Source organism: Eimeria acervulina, genomic scaffold (genome assembly GCF_000499425.1).
Source record: "Eimeria acervulina Houghton genomic scaffold, Eah_scaff411, whole genome shotgun sequence".
NCBI classification, from domain to species: Eukaryota; Apicomplexa; class Conoidasida; order Eucoccidiorida; family Eimeriidae; genus Eimeria; species Eimeria acervulina.
In genome coordinates, this window is record NW_013547336.1 from 1 (window position 1) to 16,586 (window position 16,586).

The 16,586-nt window shown below is 50.5% G+C and overlaps 3 protein-coding genes across 3 annotated transcripts; 2 read left to right on the plus strand and 1 right to left on the minus strand.

The window, feature by feature from the left end:
* Positions 1-925: 925 nt before the first annotated feature.
* Positions 926-2,368, minus strand: EAH_00037270 (hypothetical protein; the record flags this gene model as incomplete). Its single annotated transcript, XM_013392027.1, has 1 exon — positions 926-2,368. One exon carries the CDS (start codon positions 2,366-2,368, stop codon positions 926-928), a length of 1,443 nt encoding a protein of 480 aa, XP_013247481.1.
* A 4,266-nt stretch (positions 2,369-6,634) lies between these two features.
* Positions 6,635-7,563, plus strand: EAH_00037280 (hypothetical protein; the record flags this gene model as incomplete). The annotated part of the gene is made up of 2 exons (XM_013392028.1): positions 6,635-7,190; positions 7,451-7,563. The coding sequence occupies 2 exons, from the start codon at positions 6,635-6,637 to the stop codon at positions 7,561-7,563; spliced, it is 669 nt and encodes a 222-aa protein (XP_013247482.1).
* Positions 7,564-13,673: 6,110 nt separating this feature from the next.
* Positions 13,674-15,817, plus strand: EAH_00037290 (WD-40 repeat-containing protein, putative; the record flags this gene model as incomplete). The annotated part of the gene is made up of 3 exons (XM_013392029.1): positions 13,674-13,949; positions 14,187-14,352; positions 14,514-15,817. The coding sequence occupies 3 exons, from the start codon at positions 13,674-13,676 to the stop codon at positions 15,815-15,817; spliced, it is 1,746 nt and encodes a 581-aa protein (XP_013247483.1).
* Positions 15,818-16,586: the final 769 nt, after the last annotated feature.

The window sequence follows — 16,586 nt, forward strand, 5'->3', positions numbered from 1 at the left end:
TTCTCGTCCGGCATTGATTGCGAATATCGCAATCTCGTGCCCTTATGTAAGTTGAGTCTGCAAATAAACGCTTCCGCTCACCCGAAAACACTTGATGCATCCGCTTCTTGGCCAGAACCCTGTACTTTGCTTGCAAGTTGTGCAAACAAAGTCACAGTCGCTGCCTAAACTCTAGCCAGCCAACAACGCGCGGAACACCGATTCGTAGGTCATCCTATTAGTTGCAGTCGGTGAGCGCTGCAGGAAGGAGAAATGTTCTCTTAATGTTGTTTTTACAATTTAGCGGGCGCACCTTGTTTCACTGCACGACATCGCGATACTCGCAATCCTAAACGGATCTGTCCCTGTCGCTAGTCAGGACACGCGCACTTGCGCCAGGAACAACTTCGTCAGTTTGCGTAGCACAGGATGACTCCATGGACATAAGCACTGAATGGCAACGCACGTAATCAAAACGATGATGCAGAAGAGCGGAAGTCCAGTGCAAACGAGACCTCAAAGGCTCAGCGCTACAAAAATCAATCCTGCCTCAAAGTAGTGATAGAACTTCACGCTCTGATGGCGCATCTTTGCGTCCCCCCTGTTGGCTGTTGGCTCGCCAATGTGCAGGGCAACGCGAATGATCAACATAATTATACTCAACAGCTAAGCTCCGGTGTATGTACAACCCTGCGCATACCATATTGGAACGGCTACGCGATGCGAAAAAAATTAGTCAAATTGACAGTTACTAAAAGTGTTTACTAGAAAACTATTGCCGCTGTGTTGACGAGCCCTTGCGTCTTTCCTTTGGGCTCTATCTGTTGACGCTAGCGAATCAATGGCTGCTCAACATCGTCTTTTGCATCTTCAGGAACACGAGGTCTCTAATACGCTTCCTCCAAACCTTGTTTTGCTGGGTTTGGAAATATTGACGAGAGATGCCTCATTTCCTAGAACCCGCTGCATCCTCACGCCAAGGATCCCATCGCCGTCCCTTGAAATCCCCAGGGGCATCTGGAAGTCGAAAAATCATAGTTTTCAGCTTAATTACGTCTTCAAGTGGTGGGCGACATCCTTTTTTGTAGACAGTCATCGCATCAGCTAAGAGAGTTGCCAGCTTCCTGTAAATCCCCCCAGATCGTTGGCTAACGGGTGGGAAAGGCGGAAATTCGATGAAGCCACTTATGAATTGCTCCCACCACAAGGAAAGATTCATTGCGTCCCCCAAAATTTGACTTGCACTCACAATCGCGTCAAAAACCAACATATAGTTCCCAAAGGCTTCGGCAGCAACCACCGGCCGATTTATCCGGGGGGTTTTCTTCGCCTGCCACCATGCTGCTCCTGCCAAGCCTTCCAACGCAGTTACGAGCGTGTCCACGTCCTCCTGGTTGAGTGTTGTCTGTGTATACAACTGTCTCAAATAGAGCAGGTAAGGATAAGTTTGCGTTTTCTTTCGCTTGGACTGAAAGAGATTCGTTGCGTCGAAACTTCTAGGAACTACACCTTCCTCCAGAACTGGGACCCGCACATGCGGGTGTTCCCTAATATCCGGTGGCCCGTGGTTGGGGCCACGAAGCAGTAGCTGTGTCAAAATTGAAGTTGACGGACCTTCATCATCCGGCTCGGCAGTAACTGAAGGCGCCAGCTCGGTATTCTGTTGATAATCAGGCCCGCTTGTTATCGGTGGGATTTCACCTAACCACGCCTGTGGATCTAAAGAAGCTCCGGCTTCGTCCAAAGGATCATGAAACGGAAGAGGTGCAGACGGCTGAGCTGTGAGCCCACTTGCTGCATCATTATCAAATGTCTGAAATGCACTTTGAAATCCCATCTGTTGCTGCTCTATGTATTCTTGGACTAAGTCCAAGGTAGAATGGGGGTCGGCAGCTCCTGCCCATGGCGGAAAGGCCCACTGCAGTTCTTCAAACTCATTGGCAGCTGCCTCTAACATCGAAGCTATTCCTTCTACCCCATGTGTCGGGCCTGTGGGCCACTGGGAGGTCGCTCCTTGCCCCATAAACCCCATTTCGACCTCCATGTCCACGCAGGCTTCTAAGATGGACTGCTCTTCGTCCACATTGTCCCCCTGTTCAGATAGCCTACGACGTGTAATACCTGAAACATGTTTTCCTTTATGCCATGCAAGGCATAAGGTTACCACAGTTAAAAAGGTTGCAATGGAAATAATCGCTGCGAGTGTGAGCAGGAGTGGCGGATTCTGCGGCTGCGGGCGGGACCAACCGTCCTGACGAGCATCTTGAGTTAAGATTATTGAAAGTTCCTCTGCTTCTTTCTTTTGTATATGTGGAGGCGGAAGTTTTGGCGTCGTGCCATTTTGCTGTCCTCCAGGCTGCTCCTTGTCATACAAGGCAGTGGGCAGCATCCCTCAGCTAAGGAAGTGGCTCCTCGACGGAGGTGGAGGCAAAATTGGAGGAAAGGTTTCCTTTGTCACTGCTTATGCATCAGAAATAATACGGCAGTGTTGATTACTGGGGCATCTTTATAGGGTAGCATCCCTGGACAGCCGTGCCTTATCGTCGAGTACCAGCAGCTGCGCTACCAGCGGAGCGCATAGCGCATCCGTTCATCTTCGGCGAGCCTGCACAATGGAGCCTTCTTAATGATGTCTCATCTACTACTTGGTCACTTAATAAGGTAAATATGAATTAGAATGATGTACGAGACATTGGCAGGCAATTGGAGTACCGGCTAAGGCTCGGGTAGTCGAGTGCGGCTGAAGGATGGCCTTCCTGAAGTTGTTTGTTCTGTTTCTTCTTGCTTGCTGGTTGGACCCTGTGTTGTGATTTAACAAGAGTTCACACTCCCAACGGAGGATTATTGTGAGCTTCAAAGCATCCAAACAAGTTATAGTAAACATTCCCCTCAAGCAGCGCCTAGTGGTCTGTTTGCAGTTGATATTTGTACCTCTACTGGCGTGCAGACTGCCCACCAGGGGCTACGAAAGCATTATACAGCCTTGTATAGAGTTATAACGTGAACAAAAAGGGGGATTTGCTTGCGCTTGCGTGTGGGGCTGCCTTGCAGCATTAGTTGCAGCAAGTTCCAGAGGTGTGTAGGGTGATCTGCTTGACGTTGGTACATGGAAACTTGCTTGGCCTTGCTCATCAGCCTGCACGCGCGCAGAAGCAACAAGTGTCTGCAATTTAAGGGCACACAGCAAAAGGGGGTTCGGCTCTGCTCGCACATTTTTGAAGATGCCCTTGCAACCCTTGCTGCAACGCGGGGCATTCCAAATCATGCCATGCCGACTCTTTTCCCCCACCCCCAAGCCGTTGGGTAGCTTTGCCCAGAACTTTTGTGGATTGGAAAGGTGGTCAGCTGTGTTTTAGGAACTCCCGCCTTGAGTATTGTGGCTCGATTGCTGCTCAAGGAGGTCCTGGGATAAGATCGGGAACCGTAGTTACTCATGGCCTAAAACCGTAGACAGTCGTTGAGAATGTACATTTCCCTTAGCAGCCAGCCTACTCCCAAGTAAAATTGTACGTACCAAGTTCCGACAGACAATGCTGCATCAATCTACCCCCCAACAGCAAGCAACATACTCCCCTATAAGCGTGGTGTCCCAGGGAGGCAGAGGAGAGGGCTGTTGCCTCACTTCCTGCTGTGGAAAAGCAGCTGCTCCGCAGCCTTCTTTCGAGTGGAGCTCTACTCATAGAATTCATGTTTGAGGTTCTTGAAGAACAGTTCGTACAACCTCGCCGTGCTCGCCTTCTCTTCGATTTTGGCGGCTGTTTCAAAGCCTTCCTCAGCGAAATTGTGCCCTGTTGATCTCCAGAATCTTGTGTGGCTGTAGGCTTTCCCCGGAGGTATTGAGGGGCAGATATACGCAGTCAATGACACCATGGGCGAAGAGGGGCCACTCGGGAATGATCGCTTCTCATTTGTTCAGGATGAACGAGCACCAAACGTCCAGGGTTCTGCGTTGCTTACGCTTCTCGGAAGTTGCCAAAAGGACCGCTCACGGTATCAAAGTGGGAGGCTTTGAGTGCGAGCTGGCTTTCAGCGCTGACTTACTTGAGGGCCAACTGTTCCTGCTAGCTGTGTGACAGAAACTTGTACATGAGGCGTTTTCCTGTTCTGCGAGTTCGTCGGGCTTGTGCGTTTTGGAGATGCTCTTGCTGGTTCGGCTACTCCCTGGTCCCGCTTGAACGTGACCACTGCCGCCGGTTCACGCTTCTTTGTCCTTGCCTTTTCTTCCTTCTCCACCTCGTCTCCGCTTTCCGTCACCGCGCTCCCCGGGGCATTCTTTAACCCCCTGTGAGTCAGAAAGGATTTCAACTCACAATGCCTCATGTGCTGGATTTGATCCCTCTACGCATTTTGTGACTCTATTGCGTAAATTACTAGCTGAAACTGGTTCGTCTGTTTATTTTCTGCTTTTATTGTTTGTTTTCCGGTCCCCGTGCTTGCGTCTGTGCCTTATGTATGGTTTTTGCTTTCAGTACCGCTGGGTGACTGCTTTACCAGTTTGAAAGGTACTAGAAGGTTTGCTCTGTGCTGATGCCTGTTCCTTAACTCTTGCCTATGATGTAAGTGTATTGCATGCCGCTGTGCGTCTGCTATTCGAGCTTGGACGGTAGTAGAAAGCTTGCTCAATGCTGCTGCCGGTCTCCTTAGGCCTTGCCGGAAGTATTTGCTTTCCCCCTTTGGGGCCGTTACCTTCTGTTTTCAGTCGGAGCAGATACATGCACAGCTCGGCTGCGTCTCCTTTTCTTCTGCTGCAAGCGCACTGACAGCACCAGGTGTGCCCCTACATACATTTGTTGCTTCTTCCATACACATCCGCAGCGTATGACAGCAGCGCAACGAGCAGGAGCAGTGGTGAGGCTTCGCCTTTGCGGCGTGTGCTAGTAGATCTGCCTTCTGAGGCTCCGATTCCCCCACAGTATCAACAGCGCCACCAGCTCCTCCCGCTGCTGGTGCTGGTCCTGTTGCTGCTGTTGGTGCTGCAGAAGACCCTGTTGCCGCCGCTGCTTTTTTGTGTTCGTACAGAGTTGCAGAGCCCCTTCCGCTTGCATTTGAGGTCTCCCAGTTTCGTATAGAGCATTGCGTTCTGTTTGAAGGTTGAATATCTCTACAATGAGGTGTTAGCAGACGAGTTCGACATAAGAGAAGTATACAGCTATGGAAGGCTGTCTTCCTTCAAGAGAGGATGCTCTGTCAAGCTGTACAAGCAATACAATGAAGTATTCGTGGAGAGCTTTCTGAAGTCGAGGACTTCGCAAAGCCCGCAGGAGTTCTTGGAACCTTAATCTTTTTCCATCATTTACATATTAAATCTAATAGTAACACTATCATATTCAATTATTTAATATTTTTCCTAGCTAGATTAACGCTTTTTGTTGCTCCCCCGGTATGTAAGGTAAAGAAGAACGACCTGCTCGGTGATTCGAGCGCTCGCCGATTAACAGACAATAATTGCGGGTGTAAATAATACATGTAAAATCGTGTTTATAAAAAAATGGAGATGTTAGTGCGCTTCCGAGCTCGGCAGGCAATTTCCCCTTGCCACTGCCGCTGGTACTGCTCCTGCCGCTGAAGTTCCTTAACATCGCGAACCTCTTCGCAGCGATGCGGGTAGTGTCTTTCGCATGTTGCATTGAAGGCGCTGCAGTGGGATCTGTTTCTGTTGTAGTTGGTGCAGTTGCTCTTTTTCCTGCTATTCCTATCGGCCACTAAGCCGGCCCGAACCTGCACTAGAGGTTGTTGTTCTCCGTGCAGTACGCCAATATTGGGGACCGCACATGAGGGCATGGTACTGAAAACAAATGTAGTTATCCCGTCGCCGCATAGCGCTAAAGGGTACAAGAAACAGGAAGGCCCTGAAATTTCAACACTAACACTGTAGGCAAGTGTAAAACGCCTACTTCGCCCTTAGTACGCAGCAGGCACACCCGTAGGGCAGTGCATGTGCCAACGATACCATGCCCCAGCTAGATCACCTTCCGCTCCTCGCATTAAACCGTTTTTAATAAGCAGCCCTCCAAAGCATCATTCTACTTAGAAATTGGCTTAGTAAAGAGCCAACTAATATCGTTAAAGGAGGTCTTTTGTACAGCCACATCTGGGGTATGTGACTTCTCTTGTTGCACGTGCTCTGGCGTTGCCAAGGCAACAGATAGATAGGGACGTCTCTAAAGCACACTTAGCTTGCTGTCATTTTGCGTTGAAGATGACCCACTCTTCCATAATTCCATAATCCTTCTAGCTTGCTCTAGAAATTGTGATAAATAGGGAAATATCTCTGAGTTTGCCTTCATCTCGATTGGGGAGCGACTTCCGTAGCCCTGGGATGCTGCCCTCTGTCTCGCACAGCGAAAGTCAGGCTGGAAATGACACGACAATCACATTTTCGCCCCCACGTGCACGGAATGAAGAAGCAGAAAAACTTTCAATGGTAGCTGGGCGCATTCCCCAGCACCGTTGGGCCCGCTCACGTTCGCAGATTCGGCCTCTCCTGCTCTCACTGGCAGGCATTATTTCCATTGCAGCGTTCCTAGTTATGGTATCCGTATGCGGGGCATTGCAAAATAGAAAACATTTTTCAGGGGTTACACGTCGTAGGCTATCTGAACACGGGGACAGTGCGGACGACGAAGAGCAGTCCATCCTAGAAGCCTGCGTGGATATGGAGACCGAACTGGGAATTCTGGGGCAAGGAGCCACCTTACAGTCGGCCGCAGACCCGACTTGGGGGGTCGAAGGACTATTCTGGATGCTAAGGGGGGCTGCCACCGACTATGAAGCACTGCAGGGGACCTCGTCACAGGCGGGCCTGATCCCCCAGTCCAGTGTCCACATTGGTGAAGTTTCCAAAGAAGAACAGAAGAAACAGGCGAGTGGATTTCAAACCGTCTCTCACACTCACCATGATGAAGGAGCAAGTGGGCCCTCTTCTGGATCGTCTACACCTCCCACTGGTGGTGACAAGCTGGGCGGATCATTATGGTTGGACCCGGATGCGTGGTTAGAAGGAATCCCATCGATAATCCCCAAGGAGGTTGATAAACCTAATGACCAGGTGAAACTTTACATTCCTGACCACAGTGCTGACGATTTATATTATGAAGAACCATCAACTTCAGCTGGAAGGATGCGACTGCCACACCAAGCTCATCCGCTGGATAATGAGAGCCACCCATACGCGCGAATTCCTAGGCTGGCGAGAAATGTGGTTGTTAGGCGTATGGACACGACGAATGTCTTCGGCAAATACAAATCCAGAATGCATACAACTCGTTTCCTGGACCTTGCCTGCGAATTATTAAGGCGGGAAATACTCGGACAGGATGATGCGAACGCGCTTATTGGTGCGATAGAAGGTTTAGTAGGCTCACTTTGGCACCAGATACAGGTCCGTCACAGGGTTATTAGGCCAGTGTATGCCGTGTCAGCCTGTGGAATCTACTTCTTGGCGTTCGATGCTATTACTTCTGCAATTCAGCTGTTTGGGAAACAAATGGATGTTCCCAGCTGGTGGGACAAATTCATAGAACCCTTTCGCAAAAGGCGTACTATGCTCTTGCCACCGCAAACAAGGAAACACTTTGCGTATAACAGACGGTTGGCACACCAGCTATATGAAGCGCTTGGAATCTTCTTCGCTGGAAACCGCCCAGCAGATAAAGATATAATTAAGCTTAAGACAATGCTGTTTTGCTCTCCAGAGTCTCCGAAGTTCTTCAAGGAATGTAGATGGAATGCCTTGCGGAAGTATTAAGATTAGCCTTACCAATAAGGGAATACTTCTCGTCAGTGCCATTAAATCGGAGCAAACGAGATTTCTAGAGCGCCCATGGCAGCAGCCACTGGCTTGATAGCGTCAGAAAGTTGAGGGTTCTTGGAAAGCGCAGAACCTATACAAACCAATGGCTACGCAAAACCTGGATTTGCTTCCATCAGGAACGAAGGCGCATAAAGCGAGCGAAGAAATCCTTTTAGCAACATGTGGCAGTTGTTTTTAGCATCGCTGGGACGTTGCAGTCTGGTGTGATCAAGGATTTAAACTATACTGGATTTTTGCTGCATTGTCCTGTACAGTGCTGAGCCTAAAGGGTGGACTCAACGGTGAACTACTGGAGCTGTAATACTTTTCGAGAAAAAAGGTTCACTTCTCCGCAGAGCCAGGGGTTGGCCTGCATCGCTGAGCCGTTGCAGTTAAGTATGCGCAGGGGCTTTACGTACGGACTTGTTACCCTTGACTACCATTATGTTGATTATTTGTGTTGTGCTGCCTAGTAGTTCTGCCCATACGGATGAGCTGTGCTAGCCAGGCCGTAACGAACCTGCGCGGTGGCCCAAATGAGCGTGATCTGTTCGAAGTTATAGGGATTGGCCGCTTTAAATTGAGTGCATCGCACTCTCTCAGTGAGAAATACAGCGTGTTTCTGCAATGGAACGTTTTTCTTCACCCGCAAACAGTTACAAATAGGCCACGTCTTTGTATTTCGTCAAGGCTCCTTCAATATGCTGAATGACGCTTGAAAAATAGAACTTCCTTGAGATTATTATCAGCCCTCACCAAATTCCATTCAATTCCATTACTCTTCTCACTTTGACCCCCCTCCCTTCTCTAAAAAGGTCCAGCTCTCTTATTTGAAAGCGGCGCGCGTGAACGCATGAACGCTAAGGGCGAAAAGTCCGAAATAACCAGCATTCCCCTCAGCGGCACCACCTCCTTAAGCGTATGACGCGTTTTTCTGCTCAGCAGCAAGCAACCGGGTTACCGGCAACGTGCAAAAATCCACATTTGGTATGCACCGGCGAGGCGATACACATTACCAGTTGGCTGTATCGAACGAGTTGGCAAAGCCTCCCCACCAAGAAAGTGAATCCATGAATCGTCGTAGGAGGTGGATGTGCACAGACCGCACTGTGAGAGAAAGGCCAAAAGGAGTTTACCCAAATATGCGCCGGCATGAACTGGTGTAAAACGGTCGGCAGGTAGCCCTGAGTTTAAAACAAACCCCTTCAATAATATTTGACCTTCCCACATAAGCATATCTGCCTGCTGCTGGTTGAATGTTTTCACGGTAGAAACTGGTGCACCTTTAGCTGGACGGGCTCAGCTTGCAATCGCGAAGACACTTCAAGCATGCTTGAAATGCAAACCTCTCCAGGAGGAACACCCTCATCTACCGTTGCCAGCCGGTTACTAAGGGCGTCAGCAATAGCCGATAGGTCTAACGAAGCCATAAACAGGAAGCACAGCGTGACGTCAGTTGAAGGAAGCGGCTCAGCTCTTCATCATCTTATTCAGCCTGCATCGGAGTTCCCCTGGACTCTTTTGCAGGTTCTGCTCATATAACATCCCCCGGATATCTTCAATCCAAGCGTCAAGACCATGTACCGGCTATCTGCCGCTCTGTTCAACGACTCCCTACCCTCTGGAAAGGGAAGAACATGCATATTCCACCTGGGGGCATCAACTTCTCCACAGCCGATGTCTACTCCAGCGATAAGCGTACCTGCGTTCACCCCTTCTCCGTCTGCTGCTGCTGGAAAGCTGTGGTGGGAAGCCAACACCCATTGCCACGGATCCGCCTCCGGTTTAATGCTCCCTGCAGCCTGGTTCGACACTGCCAATTTATCTTCCTCCGCACTTTCCGGGCTGATCCCTCAGACAAGGAAACATCCACGTCAGACAAATACTCATGCTTCAAATACTGGCCGTTCCCTGCTACGTCAAACCCAGAAGGTGTTTCCCTGGTCCTCTCACTGCCCGCTTGTCTTCGACGGGCCATTCTTGACGCCCTTCCACTGCCAAAGAAGTCTCGATATACGAACGCCGGGCTGCTCGGTGAATCTGGCAGATTGTTACCTTTGGGAGAGGTAGGAATAACAACAAATTCTTCAGAAACACCGATTGTGTTTACTTCAGACGAACAGATAACAACATCGCCTAGTTGCTGCTGCCGCCCTGTGAAATGTGTGTATAGAACAGCCGCAGCCGACACCTGGGAAACCGCGGCTGACCATTGGCCCAAACCCGCCTAGCGAGCAAAATAGTGGAAAATAACTCGGAAAATTCTTAAACAAACGTGAAAAACACAAAACAAGGCGGACCAAACAACCATATAACACCTTCTGAAGGCTTGGTTGCTACGACACAGAAGAGCGGGAACAACTCCGCTGGTGGGGCACCTCAGCGCGAAACCCGCGCTCCTTCTCTTATTTCATCCAGTAAATTTGCATGAATTAACGCTGAATATTTAGGAAAAAGGAGAACCAGGAGGAAGTGATTCTTGAGCGATCCTGACTGTGTCTCGAAGTTCGGACACTACCAGATCACCTGTTCAATTTGTCGCTGCGAGGTGAAACCCACGCCTGCTGAATTCTCTAATCACGCATCAAGCGAAGAACAATGCTGCATCTAAGTGGGTAGCAGGAATAACTACTGAAACTGAGAGGGTGTATGCTTTGCCAGCTGGGGATTTGGGGCCCTATAAGTCCTTGGACCACATAGAAAAGCAGCGAAGGTTTTTGTTTTTGCTGTTTTCTGAGTTTCTGTTCTGGAGTAGAAGCTGCAAGGATACTCCCCACGAACGCAGCGTATGTATTTCCTATGATCGTCGTATTCAACGGCACCAACAAATACAACTGGCATTCCCTACAAGGCAAATGGAGCGGACCTTGAGGCTGCCTCATTTCGTCTCTGATATCTATATCGTGTGATCGCTTGCACGGTAAGACGATGTACGACAAATTAGTTTGGCGTAGTCCATTTGGGTTGTTGGGGGAGTGTCAGGATGCGAACTTGCCACTGAATGAAGAGGCATAATTAAGCGATTCAGTCCTATGTACGCAACGACAAGAAAAAGTGGCAGTGTTCCGTACTTCCGTTTGGGTTTCTTAGTGCGTGAGCAGGCTGAACTGCTGCTTACCCGTGTGCACAGCTTGTGGGCACGAAGCGAATTGATATATTTACTGCTAGGGTGAGAGTCAGGATGGATTCTGGCACGGAATGAACACATGTACACGATCAAATAGGGTACCAGCTCACTCAGGCACTAACGAACCCAAGAGAAGGCGAACTCCACTACCGTGATTTATCTCCGTCTTACCAATACGACGACACAGCTAACGACGTTGCTGATACAAAAGCTTGCGCACGAGCAAAGAGCAATCAAAAACACAGATACATAAGCAAAAGTGAAAAACACGTAAGTACACCCCAGAAGCTAGCCGAAGCGTAGATTCATTTAACCGCATGCGCACTGGGGTATAACTAAGAGCCATCAGGACCGGTGTACACCCCATAGCCTTCGTTTCAACTATATAGCGTCCAGTTAAGTACAATCTCAAGATTCCTTCGAGCCTCCCAGGAGCTCTGCAGATGAGGCACGTGGCAAAATGCACCGTGTGGAGGAAGCCAGGCAATTGCTTCGTGTACTTTGGAAGCTGCTTCTTCCTTCACAGGTCAAGCAAGGACAAGCCAACCCATCAATCTATCTTCAACCAGACGAACTTGTTTAAGCCCTGCTAAAGCCCTACTATCCCTTTGTTGCTTCAGAAGCGACATTTTAGCAACTAGAGATCAATTTTCATAGAGAGGTAGCTGCGACAAAACCTAGTTTAGCAAACGGCACTGACATCCCAGCCTGGGGCTCCAAGCATCTGGCATTTGCACGAACTGAAATGGCAATTTCAAACATCATGAATGCAGTTTTACACATAGCTGGAGTGGTTAGCTGGGGTTTGCCACAGTGGCTGATCCAGAACCTTGCCGCAACCTGCTGTTGGTTTTGTTTGAATTGCAGCCTTGGGGAAGTCAAGAGGGCTCGCAGTTGTGGCGGCAACAGTTTCTTTCACCTTCTTTTACAAGATTCATTCATCGCCGAAGGTTGGGCTCTTGATTTAATTTCGTATCTCTTTGGTTTGGGCTCCTAGGGCACGACCACATTCATACTGAGCAAGTGCTTCACTTGCGTGAAGTAGTTATATATGTAGTCGTGCGTTTCATGCACTCTCAGATAAGATAAGAGAGCACTGCTGTGGCTCTGCTACAAGTCTCTTCATCGATATACTATACAGGCCCAGGTTTCCTGACGACAGCACCTGTGAGGCTCTTGAGTTGGAATTCGCTTTATTAGGTGGAAAAGAACCTCACGAAAATCCTCTTCCGCCATGGCATGCAACACTTCGTGGATATGCGCGCAGGACGACCTGTATGGAAAGGAGAGAATAAGCTTAACAGTCCCTCATACGGTATAGAACAACATTATCAGCATACAAATGCACAGCTTGTATATGCTGTTTAGAGCCTGCACTGCCTAAGGTGGGCCTTACTGCTGCACCGATGAAGCTTCCCTGTTGCAGTTTCCCTCGGGTGTCTGCTTAGCGAAGTGCACACTACTTTACAAGCTGCAACCCAACGAAGAGCGGTCCTATGAGTAGGAAGATCGCCTGAGAAATTGGTTTGTCTCTTAGAAAACACGGCAAAATCTTCTCTTCAGAACCTACTTAGAAGCCTCACAACTAACATTACATTTGGGGGGGTGTGCAGAATTCATGCAGATTCTAGCGTGCAGTGCTGGGGACAGTTGATTTGCACGCATACAGCATTCACTCACGCAGGTAGACGGACGGCGACATGGGCCGCGAGGGCATCCACATCTAAGATAAACTTCAATAAACACCCTTTTAAGCCCCGCAAACTATGTGGTGCTTCAAGTGAATGCCAAAGACCCACTTTCAACTCGAGGCAGCTGCGAGTTCTCTGTAGCGTCTGTGCAACCGGGGGTGTCGATTAAGCCTGCAATTTTCCCCCTGTAGCTTCGGGAAGTTTGCATGCATTGATTAGAGATAATCGCCAGCCCGTACTGTGTCAGTGGTGCGGTGTACAGTAAACAAGCCGCCCGATACTCGTGCAGATTCATGATGATGCAGCAGCAGCGCAGCTCCTTGATGGAGTTGCATGCCTCCAGAATTATCCATGCAGTTATCTTTATTGCAATGAGTATAAAAAACCAAAAAGAACAGGATTCGTTTCGCAGCTTTAAATAAAGAAAATAGATCGGCATCGATAACGGGGGTCGCTGAAGGTTGTCCTTTAGAACTAAGTTTCAGGAGTTTCTTTGGATGTTTTCACAAATTTCTTCACACATTTTCTGGAAAATAAATTACTGAGCAGCCCCTAGTGGCTGTTCTCTACAGCAGGCAGTTAATCCAACAGGAAGAGGGAGGAAGTGTGTATATGCTGGATATAAGACAATGTCTTACTCAACGCTGTCTATAGCTTCAAGATTGAGGAAACGAATATACCATTACTTTTTTCTATGAACGGAAAGGAAGAGAAGATTGCAGCAGATACATAACAGCAGATTGGGGGGAGCAGGATCAGCAGCAGCATGCATGCATGTTGCTGCATGGGTGGGGTCGTTGTTATGATGCTGGGAGTTTTGCTGCTGAGTTTGCTGAAGGCACACAACTTTGCCTTCCTTTTTCCTTTATACCTTCTGTAGTTCTAATCAGAAAAACGGTTTTTCAAGAGTTTTCCCGCATGGCCTCCACGAGCTCAGCTCTTCGTTTCTACGTAGATCCAGCGGTCTCCCGCTGCTGCTGCTGCACCGCAGCAAGCAGCAGCAGTCCCAGCAGCAGAGACGGAAGCACACGCTTCTCTCGCAGCAGCAGATACAGCAGTTCCCACCCGCAGATTTCAGCAGGACATGGCGTCGCCTTTGTTGCAGGCGGCAGCAATGCCGCTGGACGATAGCTGCGGCTGCAACGGCAACGCATGCAGCTGCAGCAGCAACACATGCAGCTGCAGCAACAGCAGCTGCAGTACGGGTAGTAGCAGCAGCACCGTGGGCGCTGAATGCTCTGCATGCACTAGCAGCAGCATTGAGCAGCAGATGGAGGAAAGGCATTTGGTGTGGAGAAAGAATGCCCCCTTCTTCTACGACACCATTCTAAGCCACAAGTTCGATTGGCCCTCCATGACAGTAAGGGTTTAGGGTTTAGGGTTTAGGGTTTATCGTCTCATTGTTTAGACCCGTCTTCTTTAGGGTGTTGTTGAGGGTTTGGGCCCAACAACTGCACCGCGAGGCGCCACGCGAGTGGGGTTGTGCTGCAGCAGCAGCAGCAGTTTTAGAAGAGTACGATTCCTCCTGCTTCAGCATGTTCGTTCCATCCAGCTGCTGCTGTTGCTGCTGCTGTTGCTGCTGCTGCTGTTGCTGCAGGTGGAATGCTTTCCTCCAGCGCAGGCTTCGTCTTCTTCAGGGGCTGTGCGGCTGCTGCTGGGTACTGCAACAGACGGCAGCGAGCAAAACTTCTTAGTGCAGGCAGAAACGAGGGTTCCCCCCCCTTCTATGGAGGTTGACCCCATCCTCTGTGAAACCTACTCAGGTGTGTCTCTGCTGCTGCTACTGCTGCTGCTGCTGTGGTTGCTGCTGCTGCTGCTGCATGAGGTGTGGAGGAGTAGTTTGTTTCGTTGGGTACGTTGTTTGTTTCGCGTGGCGTATGTCCTGCTGCTGTTCCTGCTGCTGCTGTTGCTGCTTGTGCTTCAGGCTTCACGGCGCCTCGCAGCAAGTGCAGCCGTGGGGGTGGTCCTGTGTCTGTCTCTTCTGCTCCTCTTGAGGTAAAGGCATTGCTTGTACACCCTGGATCTGTCTCTCGCGCTCGTCTCCGTCCTCTTAACCCTCTACACATCGCTAGCTGCACTCCAGATGGTTTGGTGTTATTCTGGGATTACAGCAAACACCCTTCCTTTCCAACATCCCCCGCGCCCGTTGCTGCTGCTGCTGCTGCTGCTGCTGCTGGGGGGGGGATGGCCCCTCATGCCGGGGGCCCCAACGTCGCTAAGCCCCAAATGGCGCTGCTAGCCCATGGGGCAGCCTCTGTAGAAGGGCTGAGCTGGAGTGCAGCAGACAACAGCCGCCTTGCCTCTGCAGATTCTGCAGGCATATGCTGCTTGTGGGACGTCAGCAGCAGCAACAGCAGCAACAGCAGCAGCAGCAGCAGCGTTGGGGGGATTAAGCCAGGGGACGTTGCGCCTGACGGGGTACAGCTTGCAGCGAAGACTCCGCAGGTGTCTCCTCTGCGTCTATACACCATCAAAGGAGACACTCAAGAAAGAGTCTCTTTAAATGAGATTGAACAACACCCGCACCATCCGGAGCTAGCCATCGTTGCTGCTGAGGACGGCAGCTGCCTGCTGCTGGATTGGCGGCAGGAGGAAGCAGCTGCAGCGCGAGCAGCAGCAGCAGCAGCAGCTAATGCAGTCTCTTGGAGTCCCCAGGAGCCGTGTGTCTTTGCGGTGGGCGATGCCTCGGGCAAAGTGTCTCTCTTTGACACGCGCTGTCTCCGTTGTCCTCTGCTGTCTCTGTCTGCTGCTGCTGCTGCTGCTGCTGCTGAGGAGACTCCTCTCTCCGGTGTCTCCATTAGCGCCGTGCGCTTCCACCCTGAGTTTGGCTTCCTTCTGGGTGCTGCTGCTGAGGATGGCACAGTGGCTCTATGGGACCTTGTGGCGGCCAGTACAAATCAGCAGCAGCAGCAGCAGCCGCAGCAGCAGCAGCATCAGGAAGGTGAGGAGATGCAGGCTGATGGAGGGGCAGACAGCGCAACGAGGAGGGGCCCCAAGGGGCCCCCAGGACTTTTGTTTGTGCATGCAGGGCACTCCGCCCCAATAGCAGACTTCTGCTGGCGGACAGCGCAGGTGCCTCCCCCCAACAGCAGCAACAGCAGCAGCAGCAGCAACAGCAGCAGCACAAGCGTGCATCACTTGAGGCAGGCCCTGATGGGAGCAAGTGTCTCGTTTGACAACAAAGTGCAGCTGTGGCAGCCCTCCGAGTTGCTGTTCTGCTCTTCGTAGGGCTAAGCCTCAACAGAGTACAGCAGAAAATATTATGAAGAGCCTATCGAGAGTTTGCTTCCCCATACAAACCTCTCGGGGGGACAGGTCAAGCAGGGGCGCCGGCAGCCAAGTGCAGCAGCAGCAAGCTCCGCCTCATCAGCAGCAAGTTGTGCTGCAGATGCAGCAAGTTGTGTTGCAGCACCAGCAACCTCTGCCGTAGCAGCAGCACGTTGTGCTGCAGCAGCAGAAAGTTGTGCCGTATCAGCAGCAAGTTGTGCTGCAGCCGCAGCAAGTTGTGTTGCAGCAGCAGCAAGCTGTGCCGTAGCAGCAGCAAGTGTTGCAGCACCAGCAAGTTGTGTTGCAGCACCAGCGAGTTCTGCTGCAGCAGCAGCAAGCCCATATGAGCAGCAGCAAGGTGTGCTGGAGCAGCAACAAGTTGTGTTGCAGCATCAGCAAGCTGTGCCGTATCAGCAGCAAGTTGTGCTGCAGCAGCAGCATGTTCTGTTGCAGCAACAGCAAGCTATGCCGTATCAGCAGCAAGTTGTGCTGCAGCAGCAGCACCTAGTGCTGGGGCAGCACCAGCATCCGCAGCGCGGGATGTCGCTTTTGTTTTTTTCTTTGGATTTATTATATAAAGGAATATGTTGTACTGCTGTTTGGTCTATCTAAAGGAGTAGTTGCTGCAGTAGTTGTTTCTGTGGGGCTGCTGCTGCTGCTGCTGCTGTTGCTGCTGCGGTGTAGCCGCAGCGACTTGGGAAGTCTTCGAGACACAGAGACGCACGCAGGG